This window comes from Acinonyx jubatus, chromosome A1 (assembly GCF_027475565.1).
Source record: "Acinonyx jubatus isolate Ajub_Pintada_27869175 chromosome A1, VMU_Ajub_asm_v1.0, whole genome shotgun sequence".
Lineage (NCBI taxonomy): Eukaryota > Metazoa > Chordata > Mammalia > Carnivora > Felidae > Acinonyx > Acinonyx jubatus.
Window position 1 is genome coordinate 139,721,411 of NC_069380.1, and position 14,449 is coordinate 139,735,859.

Here is a 14,449-nt window from a genome sequence, read left to right on the forward strand (position 1 = left end):
GGCACCTAGTTGTAAAGAAGTGACTGATGAGGAGATGCTCTATCTCCTAATTTGGGGAGGGGATGTTTTTTAAGCTCTTGTTCACGCGGAGTAAACGTCACAAGAAAAATGCCTCTATTCCCCAGTGTCATCAAAGAAAGCAGTTTCTAGACCAGTGAACACAATGAATCAGGGTCTGTTTTCCTGTTTTCCAGGCCATTGGTTTACCTGGGCTTAAAGGTATTTTCCCGGTTTGGAGTCTGTGAATTTTTACACTGTTCTGAAACTACTCTTCGGGCCTGGCTCCAAGTGATTGAGGCCAACTACCATTCTTCCAATGCTTATCATAACTCCACCCATGCCGCCGATGTCCTGCACGCCACTGCCTTCTTCCTCGGAAAGGAAAGAGTAAAGGTAGCATTTCGGTATCATGATCTAGTTACCTGCTTAGATTGGAGGTCCAAGAGCTCAATCTTAATAAACATATAAGGCAAATAACTATTTATATATATACAAATTGCAACCAAATTAACTTGTCATGTTGGTGTTGTAAAGATATGGCCTTTGCTTCCAGCTCTCCCCTCTTGCAAAGGCCTAAAACAATAATTGATGCCACTGTAGACTCCCTTACATGCCTGGCTGATTCATGAACCTATTCTCCAAGTATTCACTGGGAGCCCGTTGTGATACTGAATTAGAGGACAGGACTTAGTGATTACAGCAAATGGTTACTAGGTCTAGAGGTTACATTTTAGGATCACAATTTGGCCATTGGTGAATGATAACCCAGACAGTAAGGAGCCATTCAGCATTCTACTAATATACATACATATATACGTGTGTGTTTTGTGTAGGTGTGAATGTGTACACCCTACATTATGGCTTGCATAATCATTCTGAAGGAGTTCCACGTCCCTTAATCTTACTTAGAAGCACCTGTACTGTTATGAATAGGTGCTGATTTATAGGACAGCCCTACGTACACCCCATGTACAGCTGGCAAGAGATCTCCATCTCTCCTCCTTCCCAACTACTATCACTTGCAGTGAAGCTTGTAATTCCTTTGCTACAGTTAAAATGGAAGCTTAGAATGTAGATGCCCCTGCGAGAAGTACTATATAGACACCGCAATTCCTATCACCCTGCAGCGGCCTGACGTTAGATCATTTCCTTAGTCTTAAGACCCTGGCTACTTAGAAGAGTGATAGCAGGACAGGTAGCAGGAGCTAGAAATGGAACCAAAATGGGGAAAGAGGAGGTTTCCTTCTCAATGTTGCCAAAAGCTAATGTTGGTATTCACTTTCATCATCAGCAAAGTAAAGAATGTGGTCCAAGAATGATGCTTTTGAAGACTTTTATCACCTCCTTTTCAAAAAGGTGACCTCAGGCTTTGTCGGGATAGCACGTTCCTTTGAAGAGCTAAGACACTTTGAGATTCCTACTCCAGGCTCATGTTCCTCCATTTTACACTGCATGAAACCTTAGACAGCTGAGGCTGTGCACTGCAAAGTTGAGGGCAGGACGTAAAGATGACCCTCACTTAAGCAGAACGACTCTATAAAAATACACATTAAATGCTTGATAAATCAGGGAACTGTTGGTCACTTTATCACCTCCCATACTCTCCCTCCCCCAGGAAGTTTTCTCTAGATTGTGAGCTCTGCTAGCATATTCAAAATCTGATTGAATTTCTCAAGTAGCAATAGAAACAAGGCTAAGACTATAATTACTTCAAATTCAAAAGACATTTTCTGACAGTCTTGCCAGAGAATCAGGAAATTTAGAACTGCCAGGAACCTTGGAGAAGTAGGTGGAGGGGGCTCCTTATGTCAAAGGTTGAGTCAGCAGCCCCAGACCACTGGTTAGTCCACCGTGAGGCATCGTGAGCAGGATTTAATCCTGGGGACTCTTGTGCCAGACCTGCTGCCACCGATGAGGAGAGTCAGGGAAATGTGTTTTTACCGAATACCCATCCGTCACCCTCTTTTCTTTATGCTTAGACTAAAAATCTTGATATCACTGTGACATAGCTCCACATCCCCACCCCAGCCAGCTGGATAACATGCCCAGAGCTGACCTTCCCCTTGAATTTGTCACAGATACTCTCTTCCCCCTACTCTTCCCGATTCCCAGGAACTACTGCAACTAGAGCGCTCAGGGTAGCCAGCACTCTGTTGTTATTCTCTGGGTGTAGGTGACCGTCGTAGGGAAGGAACTGTTGGAAAGGCTCATCTGAAATGGGGGCCAGTCTGGCCAATTTGCCTCAGGGTGATCCAAATCTACTCCCCTTGGTTAAAGAAGGCCAAAACGGTGCGGAACTCTCTGCATCTCCAAAGGTCTGAAATTTCTCCTCTTGTGGGTTTGGTGCGGAAGTTTTCTTCCGCAGACGGTCCCTCCCTCCCACAGGAAGGGCTTGCTTCTTCCATCTGCTGGGGGGGGTGGGGAGGTAGGCCCAGCCTTCTTCTCCTGCCTCCCACCACAACTACCCCCAGGTTTAAATCAGTGTAGGCTGGAAGAAAAGACATGTCTCATCTAATGCCACGTGTGGGTCTACTGCAGTTACTTGAGTCTCTTTTACTGAAAAAACTAAAAACAACTTGGCCCCAGGCTCCAGTCAAGGTGGAACATACTCCAGGACCACTAGCTGCAGGCCCAAAGTGTGGGTTCCACGGGTCCTCCCTGCACAGGTAGAGTCGGAGGAGAGCCCCATCAGGGCAGCTTTGGGTCCTGACTGCACCTCCCTGACCAGAGGCAAAATGGGGCCAGCTTTTCTGCTTGCTCTGGGCATTATACAATCATCAGTGTCTGAAAAGAGCTGAAAGGAACAGCATCAAGTGCTGTCCCTGGTCAGGAAAGCTATACGTGTGGACTGGGGCCAAGCCAGGAATTGCCCCCCACCCTACCCCCACTCCTGCTCCAGGTGGTCAGGGTTGGAAAGGGAAATGGCTGTCTTCTGGTAGGGACAGCTTTCAAGAAACCTTTCAGGGCTAGCTTCAGACTCATTGCTCCCTTACCCATTAGGGTCTGAGAAGCAGTTGGCATTTTTACCTCCCACAGCCTGGGGGAACAACTCTGTAATGCCAGAAAATTATGCCTGCCCCTCTAGCCTCTTCTTGGGTACCACTTTTCCCCTACTCACTACCCTTCAGCCACAGTGATGGTCTTTAAGTTTCCTGAATAAACCACTTCTTTGTTTGACCTCAGGAACACCATGTAGACTTTCTGCCTGGCATTCTCTCTCGTCATTTTTTGCCCGGCTAATTTCTGCTTCTCCTTCAGGCTTTTATGCTGATAAAATGAAAAAATGCAGTTTTCGGTTGCATTGGCCACATTTCAGGTGTCTGGTAGCTCCGTGTGACCAGGGTTTATATATGGACAGCACAGACATTGCCATCGTCACAGAGAGTTGAGCCAACAGCACTGCCCTAAACCAGATCAGGCCTTGGGGTTACTCTGTCAAAGCATCTGTACTTTTCTTCTTAGCACATTTCACAGTCAGTTACGTGTGTGTGTGTGTGTGATCACTTCTCGGCCTTTTGGCTAAGACCAAGTGTATTTGTGTGTGTGTGTGTGTGTGTGTGTGTGTGTGTGATTTGTGCCTTCCCCAGGAAATTATCAATTCCATTAGTGCAGAGAGCATGCCAGTGTAGTTCATCATGGTAGTGCCAGCATTCTGAGTCACAGCTGGAACCCAGTAAGTGTATCATAAATGATTACTGAATGAATTCCTGAAGTACAGGATCTCTTATATAACAGTAGCCCATTTAATAACTTCTTCCTAAGGCTGTGATCTGAGAAAACATCCGTGTGCCCTTCTGCTCTGGTTTGTGTTCTTACATTACATACCAAGAGCTGTCGAAACAGGGTCTCCCTTTGTGCTTCTGCCACCTGCTCACCTAGAGCTGAATTTTGTTCTTAATTGCAAGAGCCCCTTTAGCCTCAGTTTTCATGGGAAAGTTCTTGTTCTTGTCCTTGATGCTCTTGTACTGCTTGGCTTTACCCCTTTTCACCTTTGTGTGAAGAGTTTGCTTGTATTTGTGCCATTACTGCCACTCTCTCAATCTCTGCGTAAGTAAGCAAACAAAATAAGTAATACTTGTGATCATAGGCCACTTTCTGCTCTTCACGTGTGGAAAAGAGTCAGCAATAAATACCACAGGGCAAACACTTGAAAAGTCCTGTTTGGCTTCTTCCTGCAAAGGACTTGAAGTGAACAGATCCTGGGAAAAGAATTTCGGTGTCCGTGATAATACATCTGTCACATACGACAACTCAGATTTCTGTTTCCTTCCACATAATCCACAGCAACACCAGGTGATGTGATATATCCTAGGCAGCCTCTCAACTTCCAGGAAGTCAGAGAAGGCTCATCAGACTAAGAGAACATTCTGATAATCCCAACTCCCCTGGCCCATCCCCTGAGAGACGTGTAGGATCCTGACATTCAGTGGATAACGTTCAACCTTGCCTCCTCGTGACCCCAGGGAAGCCTCGATCAGCTGGATGAGGTGGCAGCGCTGATTGCCGCCACAGTCCACGATGTGGATCACCCGGGAAGGACCAACTCGTTCCTGTGCAACGCAGGCAGTGAACTCGCTGTGCTCTATAATGACACCGCTGTCCTGGAGAGTCACCACACCGCCCTGGCCTTCCAGCTCACGGTCAAGGACAGCAAATGCAACATTTTCAAGAACATTGACAGGTTTGTGCTTGGGCTCCTCTGCTCGGGTTTGTGAAACAGTAGTGGGACATTCAGTCTTACGTAACTTCTCCAAGTATTTAGCTTCTCTTAGGGCAGGGAAAGGGGGAAGTAACAATAGCTGGACCATTGTACCAGACGGTATAGTAATCACCTTGCCCTTATAAGCTTACTTGTACTTTCCAGACTGCTTTCATCTTTCTGAATTTCATTTGCTCTTCATTGAGTTCACAAACGTGTTTTACACACTGCGCAAAAACGCTTAAAACCCTGGTTGTCTAATAAGTACAGCAGATATTTTTACACTCCCAGGGGACATCCTGCCTTTTGTGTAACTCCCGGAAAATGCATCTTTCCTTGGCTTTCCCCAGTTGAGTTTTTGCCGCTTAAAATCCTAACACACGAGGAGGTAGTGTGGTTTCACAGGTCCCGGCAGAGTCGTTAGAGCCCAGAGGGTTGGGCAGGTTTCCCCCTGGCTGTTGTACTCCTGTCTGGTGAAAGTTGGCCAGCTGTGAACCGAGAGCACTACTTCCTCTTGGCTGCCACAGGCCTGCAGTCAGACGATGGCTGTTTGCCACACGGCACCAGCCAGGCTGGAGAGCGGACTTCTGGGGCAGGGCAGACTACACGGAGCACAGGGCTCACCTGGGCCTTGGGGAACACTTGTCAACATGGACCTATCACTTTGATTTCCAGACATCTGCGAAAACATGGAGACCAGTTATTCTACCTTCAACTTAAACTTCATCAGGATCAGGGCTTAATTTTTAAAACTTTGACTGACAGAATTTTATCCAAGAGCCAATTTTATTCAGCTCCCCGTTCTGGCTCCTGAAAGTTAGAAAAAGATGATAGGAACTGGAGAGTAATGTTTTGGCAGGTTTGTTGCCCCATGCGTTGTCACTTCTATTTTAGAGAATGACTTTTTTTTCAAATTTTTTATTTTTTAAAATTTACCTCCAGATTAGTTAACATATAGTGAAACAGTGATTTCAGGAATAGATTCCTTAATGCCCCTTACCCATTTAGCCCATCCTCCCTCCCACAACCCCTCCAGCAACTCTCAGTTTGTTTTCCATATTTATGAGTTAGTTACTTATTAGTGGGAAAACATTATTCCCCTACCATCATCTAAAGAAGTAATGACAGTTCTCTGTAATTCAAATCACTGTGTGCCGAATATAACGGGGACAGCTCATCAGGTTGCTGTGTCAGTCTTGTAGGGAAGGAACTTGGCATTTCCTTCTATCTTACTATTGATACGTTTCCAAGGGAAGGTAGAAGGAAACCACTTTGTAAAATAAGTGCCTACTATGTGCCAGTTACTACACACACACACACACATACACCCATACAAGGAAGAGTCAGCTTCACTGGGGAAAATCGAATGGTGTCATCAAGTCCTGGCATAATGGAAAGAGGGACAGGTAAAATTTTTTATGATCTGCACTCATTTCTTAACTCTGTGCCCCCAGCTGCCTCGTATGGTGTGGGAAGTATGGTGAAATGGTAGCAGAACAGTTCTAATTCTGGACGTGATATGAACAAGGCCCTGTGTCTTCTGGTTATTTTAGGAACCATTATCGAACACTACGCCAGGCTATTATTGACATGGTTTTAGCAACAGAGATGACAAAACACTTTGAACATGTGAACAAATTTGTGAACAGCATCAATAAGCCCCTGGCAGCTGAGGTAAGCATTTCACCTATAATAAGATACATCAGCGTATTATTTCCATTAGAGCTGGCGCTGGCCGCAACGTACTTTCTCTTCATCCTGGACACAAGATGGTTGTTTGCCTGGAGGTGGTAAAGACGGGCTGAAAATACTGGCCATAGTATCCACAGTAATTCTGCCTTCCTTAGAAAGAAAGGTCCTGAGATGAAGCCAGTGGTGACGGGAGGAGGAGATAGGCCCAAGAGTAAGATAGACAAGAACTGCAGACAGCAGAGCCTGGATAAATGGTGGTATTTTAGGGCACCCAAAGCCTTTTCTAATTCTGTGACATTGGAGACCTCAAAAGTGGATGTTTTAAAAAAGAGACAAACTAAGAAACAGACTCTTTAACTATAGAGGTCAAACTGGTGGTGACCAGAGGGGAGGTGTGTGTGGAGGGGGAGGGGGATGGGTGAAATAGGTGATAGGGATAAAAGAGGACACTTATCATCATGAGCACTTGAGCAATGTATACAATTGCTGAATCGCTACATCGTACGCCTAAAACGAAACGTAACACTGTATGTTAGCTCTACCGGAATTAGAAAACTTAATAAAAACAAAAGTAAAAACAGAAGCTGAAATTCAGTATTAGAAGAAAACACGGATATTTTAAAGAACTGTATTCCTGATGATTTGCATTAAAACCACGTCAGTACTTAAAGATTATATACAGTCAAACTGTGAGTGCTAGTTGATAACAAAAGCAGAAGTCATTTTTCCTTTTTAAAATTTACGGACGTACCTTAGTCCTGCCTTAAGACCCCTATAAACTGGAGTTTTAGAAACACACAGAGGGTTCACATCCCAGTTGTTTAAAATGAAATCAACTGACCTCTGAGACCATGAAGCTGCTCATAGCCCTGTAAAGTTAGAAAAGCTTTTTGCTCATTCCGTTGAGAAGAGGTTGCATATGTTGATGGGTGATGAATGGTTGTCTTAAAAGTAACCTGATGATCAGTATGGAGACTCTCTGTGTAGGACCCATCCCCTGACCGGGCCAGATGCACGAACAGTGTCCACACCATCTGTTCTACTTCATCCTCCAGGGATCCCACAGCATCATGTCAGGGCCTTCTCTTTCCACAGAGGACTTATGGGGGTAAGGATCTAGGGATTCAGGAGGGGAAAATTACACAGAACCACAGAATTTAGAGTTGAGGAAAGTCACCCATCAAATAAGCCCCAAGCTCTGTGTTGAGGTTTATTATTTATCACATTGCCTAGGGTAAGCAGTAACTTCCCAGTAACAGGTAATCAAAACAACTACCTTCAGAAGCCCTTTGATGGTTTAGTAAATAGGTCTGATCTTGAAACAGAACAAAAAACTCTTAAATGTTATGCTTTCACTTTGGCAGAGGTCTGCAGATCTAATTAATTTTTCACACAATGTGATGATGTCTTTGAAAGAAGAGAATAGCAATCTTCCAGGTTTTGTATAATTGGCCCATTACTGCATTTATGTAAACCTACTCCGAGACCTGGCCACTCGGTTCAGGACCCCTGACCTGACATCCATCACTCAGTACACACTACTATACAACCAGTCTTTTTCTTTTTTTTTTCCAAAATTTTTTTTAAATTCTAGTTAGTTAAGAGTGAAATATTGGTTTCAGGAGAATTCAGTGGTTCATCACTTAGATACAACACCCAGTGCTCATCATAACAAGTGTTCTCCTAGATGGGTGTCATCACCCATCTAGCTCATCTCCCACCCTGCCGCCCTCCATCAACCCTCAGTTTGTTTAATGTTCATCTGCTTTGTTTCCTAAATTCCACATGAGTGAATATGGTGTTTATCTTTTTCGGACTGATTTCGTTTAGCATCATACTCTAGCTCCACCCATGTCATTGCAAATGGCAAGATTTCATTCTTTTTGATGGCTGATATTCCATTGTGTGTGTATATGTGTGTGTGTGTGTATACACGTGTGTGTTTGTGTGTGCATGTGTTCTTCATCAGTCAGTGGACACGTGAGTTCTGTCCATAGTTTGGCTATTGGTAGCACTGCTGTAAACATCGGGGTGCATGTGCCCCTTCGAACCTGTATTTTTGTATCCTTGTGGGAAATACCTAATAGTGCAGTTGGTGAATCAAAGTTCTATTTTGTAATTTCGGAGGAACTGCCATACTGTTTTCCTGAGTGGCTGCACCAGTTTGCATTCCCACCAACCGTGCAAGAGGGTTCCCTTTTCTCTGCATCTTAGCAACACTTGTTTCTTGTATTGTTAATTTTAACCATTCTGACAGGTATGAGGTGGTACCTTATTGTGGTTTTGATTTGCAGTTCCCTGATGATGAGTGATGTGGAGTATCTTTTCATGTATGCCCAGTCTTCTTAAACATGACTGAACACACAGAGTCCGCCCTGGTCCACTTGCTTCTCTTCATACCCCCACCCCCCAAAATGTACATGGTTCATGATTCCCTACCACTCAGAATAGCAACCAGGAAAACATGAGCAGACAGATGCCCTAAGAGAAAGAAACAAAGTGGGTAGGGGTGGGACAGAAGGAGCCGGCAGGCATAAGAAATAGAAGTAAATGAAGAAATGATTGAAGGGTCACAGGTATGTGTTATTTCCCATCTTTAACATATTTTTTAAACCTGAAAGTTGCTTTTACACATGTCCTGATAAAATTGGGAGAGAAGCTCACCTTTAAGACTACATACACTAAACTACTAAATATGGCACAAAACCCTGTTTGTAGCAGTTACCTTTGGGGAAGAGGATGGAGGCGAGGGAGTGGATGAGTGGTGATAGGGACTGTGATGTTTTAAACTGGTTTTTGGGGGGTCGTCTCCTCTCCCCTCCCCTCCCTCTCATAAACATAAAAAAATAGTAAACTCTGGTTTTGTATTGACTGAGGTTATTTTTGTATGAGAATGGATCAGTGTGTGGAATATGGAATTAAGGAATTAATACAATTGGAATTAAGGATGGGAAAATTTGAGTCCCAGTCCTGTCCAAAGGTACCTGGGTGATAACTCTCTAGGGTCTGGCCATTGTGATCGCATCATCATTTTAACCACAATCTGACCATCTGTTCTCCAGATTGAGGGCAGCGACTGTGAATGCAACCCTACTGGGAAGAACTTTCCTGAAAACCAAATTCTGATCAAGCGAATGATGATCAAGTGTGCCGATGTCGCCAACCCATGCCGCCCCCTGGACCTGTGCATTGAATGGGCTGGGAGGATCTCTGAGGAGTATTTTGCACAGGTATACTGCCTCTCTAGGGAAGCTCCACTTCTCTTCTAGAAATGGCTTCTGGTTCCCTCAGGAGTGATGAATGTGGCTGGTCAGTAACCAGAGTTACTCTAGAGGAAAAGGGTAAACTGAGCCTTTGGAAGTACCTTTTCATCATCAAACTGTTAGAACCTGAACTCCCTCCAAATCTGAGCTATCATCCATTTGCTCACTAGGTTATTCTCACCATGGAGCGTGTGAGGACACAGATAGGAAGAAGACACACTCCTGCACAGGTGCAGCTCAGCATATAGTAGGGGAGCTGTGTAGACATAGATAGGTCCACACATTGCTACAAAAAAGGAAATAGCTCAAAAGGAGGTATGTTAAGGGCTATCAGAGTTAAGAAAGCTTGTTTTCTAGATTTAAAAAAAAAAAGCCCTGGGGAAATGGTAATAGAGTTGTGTTTTTGTTTTTCTTTTGAAAAATAATTATGGAAATAGGAAAGGACTTTCTGGGAGAGAAAAAATGTACGAAATTATGAAGAAAAATAGAATTTTTATTTAACAAGAGCAGCAATATGTAGTTCACTTAGCCAGTGTGAAAAGGAGTTAAAGGAAAAAATCGAGAAATTAGTAGACCACAAGATGCCATTCTAAATACAAGCCTACTTCCAGAGAAAAGGCCCTAAGAATTGAGGTGTGTATGTGTCACAGAAACAAACAGCTACAAGTAATGTATTTTGGGGGGACCTATATGGCTAGGCTCTACCACTAAGGCAGGATAAAGAATAGCTGAAAATGTCTAGAAGGGCTGCCAGAGGGAATGACTAGCCAAGTATCCAGTAAGTTAACTGCAGCTTTCAAGGCTGGGAAGAGCCCCTGAATTGAAGAAAAGTAGGACAGGCAGTTCGGCTCGCCAGAACCAAGGGGTTAAAAATCCCAAATTACTCCTTAAGCAACAGTGGATATTTTAAGGATACCTCATCAATTCATCTGAAATGAGCAAGCTGAGCCCAAAGCTGGCAGGAGGCCATTAATGGGCTTCCCAGGATCCAGAGAAGACTTGAAATCCTACTCCTAATACTCTCGTAAGTATGTGATTAGGGAATGGGAAAGAAGCACTTTTAAGTTCTTTAATAGAAGCTCCGCGTTTAAGGGTCCTTTTCCCAAAAAGGAATGTACTGACGTTCACAAGCATTGTGACCTAAAAATCAGAAGTTACAAACGAGGCCTCCGATCATGTGGCCTCTGGCTCAACACACCATCAGGAAATGTGGATGTTAATATTCAGCTTAGTACATAATGGCCTTCACACACACACACATTACACACTCTAATGTGCAAATTATTCAGATTTACATACTTCCTGAGAGAGCTGCATGACCAATACCCAAATCTGAACAATCATAGTTTGTCATCCTTTCAAGTGAAAATTGTATTCCATGAAAGAAAAAGAAAAAAAAGGCTAGGTCACCTCAATAAATGCGTTTCCTCAAGACAACCATTATACTTTGGTATGCAGTAAAAGGACTTTATGTGAACTTTCCATTTTGTCAAAACATAGAATTTTCAAAGGATACATACTCAAAGGTTAAACTTTAATAAGATTAGTACTTCTTACTGCTTCAGTGAGGATATTCCTAAGTAAAATTGGGGTTTTAAACCTCAGGCATGTAGCAGTGAATAATAAAATGATTATTGGTACAGTTTAGTGACAGTTGCCGGATTCATGCCAAGGCACAAGAAGTTTTACCCACTGTACTCTCACTGTAAATGTCAGGATTATTAGTGTTAATACTCCTGGTACTACTTAGGAAATCGATCTCAGGAAAGGAGTTAAGAACTCGGAGATTGATGCTTCAGGAGGGGCTGTGGTATGGTATAAGAGACTTCGGACTCACAAGACCTGAATTCAGTCACCACAGTTCATCGGGTGGTTGATTTCTGTAGGCCTCAGGAGCTTGCTGAGCCTCCTTCTTCATAGATACAATTGGATGATGACCCCTTTCCAGAGTTGTTCTGAGAAACTAAATGCTACCGTGACAGCTCCTCATGTGCCTCAGCCCTGTCTGTGTTCTTATGTCTTGCAGACTGATGAAGAGAAGAGACAGGGGCTCCCTGTGGTGATGCCAGTGTTTGACCGGAATACATGTAGCATCCCCAAATCCCAAATCTCTTTCATTGACTACTTCATAACAGACATGTTTGATGCTTGGGATGGTAAGAGAGTTGGTGTTTTGTCACCTCAACAGAATAGCTTGTTCTGCTTTATGATGATAACCCCTAAGGACATAGGCTGGGCCTACAGGTGTATGTGAAATGTTGTTTGTTTGTTTGTTTGTTTTTAAGTTAGCTATGGTGGCGTGCATGTCCACTTTCTGCATCGCCAGCACCTTGCAGAGAACCTCTGAGTACAGAAGACTCCATGGACGTTTGATACCTGGATCTACAAGTCTTCACTTCTTCAAAGCTTAGGGTTCCAAAGCTTATAGCAGTTTTTCCTATCATTGGAGGAAACTCTAGAAAGAATACCCAAAGAATCTGATTCAGAGTAGACTTAATACATTTTGTAATGTTGCTGTTAAATGGCTCTTCCACTTTTAACTAAGAGGACCTGTTTGTATTTCAGAAACTAGTGTTTAACGATCTACCCTTCTCATGCTTGTATGTTCATGTGTAGTATAAGGCCTGACCTAGGGTACCTCTCTTCCTATATTGAGCTTCCATATGTCTCACCGAGCACCGGCCTTCTAAATGTTCCTGGCATCTAACCTGTGATTCTTTGATGTCCTTGCAGCCTTTGCCCATCTGCCAGCCCTGATGCAACATTTGGCTGATAACTACAAACACTGGAAGACATTAGATGACCTAAAGTGCAAAAGTCTGAGGCTTCCATCTGACAGCTAAACCCGAGAGAGAAGGGGACCTCTTGATCTGCAACGGGCACTGTGAATCACAGTAGTGTAAATAAGAGGCTTTCCTTTATACTGAAAAGACAGGTGTAGGTTAAGGGGTTAGTGTTTAATTTTTGACTTTGAATCATTCAAGTCCCAAATTGCATTTTTAGAAAGTTATGTTCCATTAAGAAAAATATTTTTTTCTTTTGAACACTTAGTGATAGTGTCCTCATCAAACTATGGAGCTCATTTACTCTAGCAGGATACAAGCAGCAAAAACTTGGTGCCTGTGAGCCCATCTCTGTGGATGACACAGCTTAGCTAGTGTTCAGCTCATCTCTTACCATAAAAGTCAACATTGCTGTTTAGCTTGACTATTTTCCTCAAGAGCACCAGTCTGAAAGATTCATAAAAACACCTAAGGAAAAAAACTATTTATAAAATGAGCAAAACAACTAGGACCAAATTATTGATAAACTAGTTTCACAGCCTCTGTGGCTAAGCAGTTCTTTTGATCAAGGGGGTGACACCCTAGGTAGACCACAGCCTGGGCCTGGTGAGTGCCTTCTGAAGACTGGTAGAAGCAGCCTGTGTAGCCTTCTTTCCTCTAAAAGCAATTCACCTTAACAGTGAGCCATTCACGGTAGGGAAGGGACTGACACCTTGTTTGGGGGGAATCCACGCACTTCCCTTGTTTCTGGTTTACAGAGGCAGTCACAAGGCCGTATAGTGAGTATTATATAAAAGCCATTAAACCTGAATGCCCTTGGATAAGATTTTTTAAAAAACAAAATTTATATACATTCACAGTTTAAAATTTTTATTAAAGCAATCTGAATTTCCTGGGTACAAGTCCATGGAGTATGTTACGCAGTGTACCATCTATACATAATGTATTTGGGGAGGGATGGGGAAGTTTCAGGGTTCAGATGTTTTTAATCTATATTTGAGACCTTGCCATTTTGCTTTAATGATGTAAAACAGAAAAGACTGCAAGGTGTGTAAATATATCAGAAAACAGATGTAAGGGGAAGCAGTAAATACTATTTTAAGCTATTAATTGTATGCTAAGAGCTTCTAAAGCACAAGTGCATATTTTTATACAGCTCTTTTGAAAACTTTCTGTGATCTCCATAAAGTCAGACTTGAGATTTTCCTTTCTCTTTTACCGGCCACCTGTTCTCTATGTATTGTAAATATTAGAAACTCCGTCAACAAAATAGCTTCATTTTCTTTTCAAATCCTCTGTACTCCATGCTGCATTTTTCAGAGGTATAAACAGAGACTGAATTGGAATGCAGAACACTGGAAACTAGGAAATGGGAAGAAAAAAAATGACATCACTACATAATGTGCCAATGTTTTTTTCTATGTTTTGTACCAAAAAAATGAATACCTATATGGTAATTCCATGCACAGAAATGTATCTAAATTATTTTTGTTAGATGATAAGCGAATGTGCTTGGTCAGGACAGCAGCCTGCTTTGTGTTGTGATGCTGCCTTATGTAAATGTGATGAAAATGTTTTTGTGAAGTACTTGTAACTAAATTCCTACAGCCATTTTTCATTCCCAACAGCTGTTTTTATTTCATCTCTTTGGCCTAAACTTTTCATTATTTCAGAATTTCGCTTTAGTGTCCTTTATTTCATGAATCACAAAATTTATTTTCAGACACATTAAGTTTAGGATGTCAAAATCCCACTGTAATTTGCCGAGGTTTCAGAAGCTTGCTTGAGGCAAGGACAATATTTTCCTCACCATGTTGCTTTCACTTCCATTTGGTAAGTAACATTTATCAGATGTCTGACATGTTCTATATGAATGTTACAGCTTACTCCTTATGTTAAATTAATTTCGTAAGAACTCAAATGTTAAATCCTCGAAGACTGCCAGGTACTAAAGCTTTAACACAGCTATGTCCTTTATCAGTGTCATCTATTGTGGAGTAATCTTCTGAATT

At 42.7% G+C, this 14,449-nt stretch overlaps 2 protein-coding genes across 10 annotated transcripts in view; one reads left to right on the forward strand and one right to left on the reverse strand.

The window, feature by feature from the left end:
- PDE8B (phosphodiesterase 8B) overlaps positions 1 to 14,112 on the forward strand; it is a 265,652-nt gene extending 251,540 nt beyond the window's left edge. For all 9 annotated transcript variants that reach the window (XM_027039572.2, XM_027039559.2, XM_053224203.1 and 6 more), the window contains 6 exons: positions 195 to 393; positions 4,464 to 4,681; positions 6,253 to 6,373; positions 9,454 to 9,621; positions 11,681 to 11,810; positions 12,388 to 14,112. In XM_027039572.2, the coding sequence (XP_026895373.1) occupies positions 195 to 393; positions 4,464 to 4,681; positions 6,253 to 6,373; positions 9,454 to 9,621; positions 11,681 to 11,810; positions 12,388 to 12,497 (946 nt within the window). In that variant the 3' untranslated portion in view covers positions 12,498 to 14,112. The remainder of the gene's footprint in view (positions 1 to 194; positions 394 to 4,463; positions 4,682 to 6,252; positions 6,374 to 9,453; positions 9,622 to 11,680; positions 11,811 to 12,387) is intronic.
- Positions 13,291 to 14,449, reverse strand: part of WDR41 (WD repeat domain 41) — a 188,348-nt gene continuing 187,189 nt past the window's right edge. The window contains exon 16 of the mRNA XM_053224226.1: positions 13,291 to 13,799. The gene's annotated coding sequence lies outside the window, so the exon portion shown is untranslated. The remainder of the gene's footprint in view (positions 13,800 to 14,449) is intronic.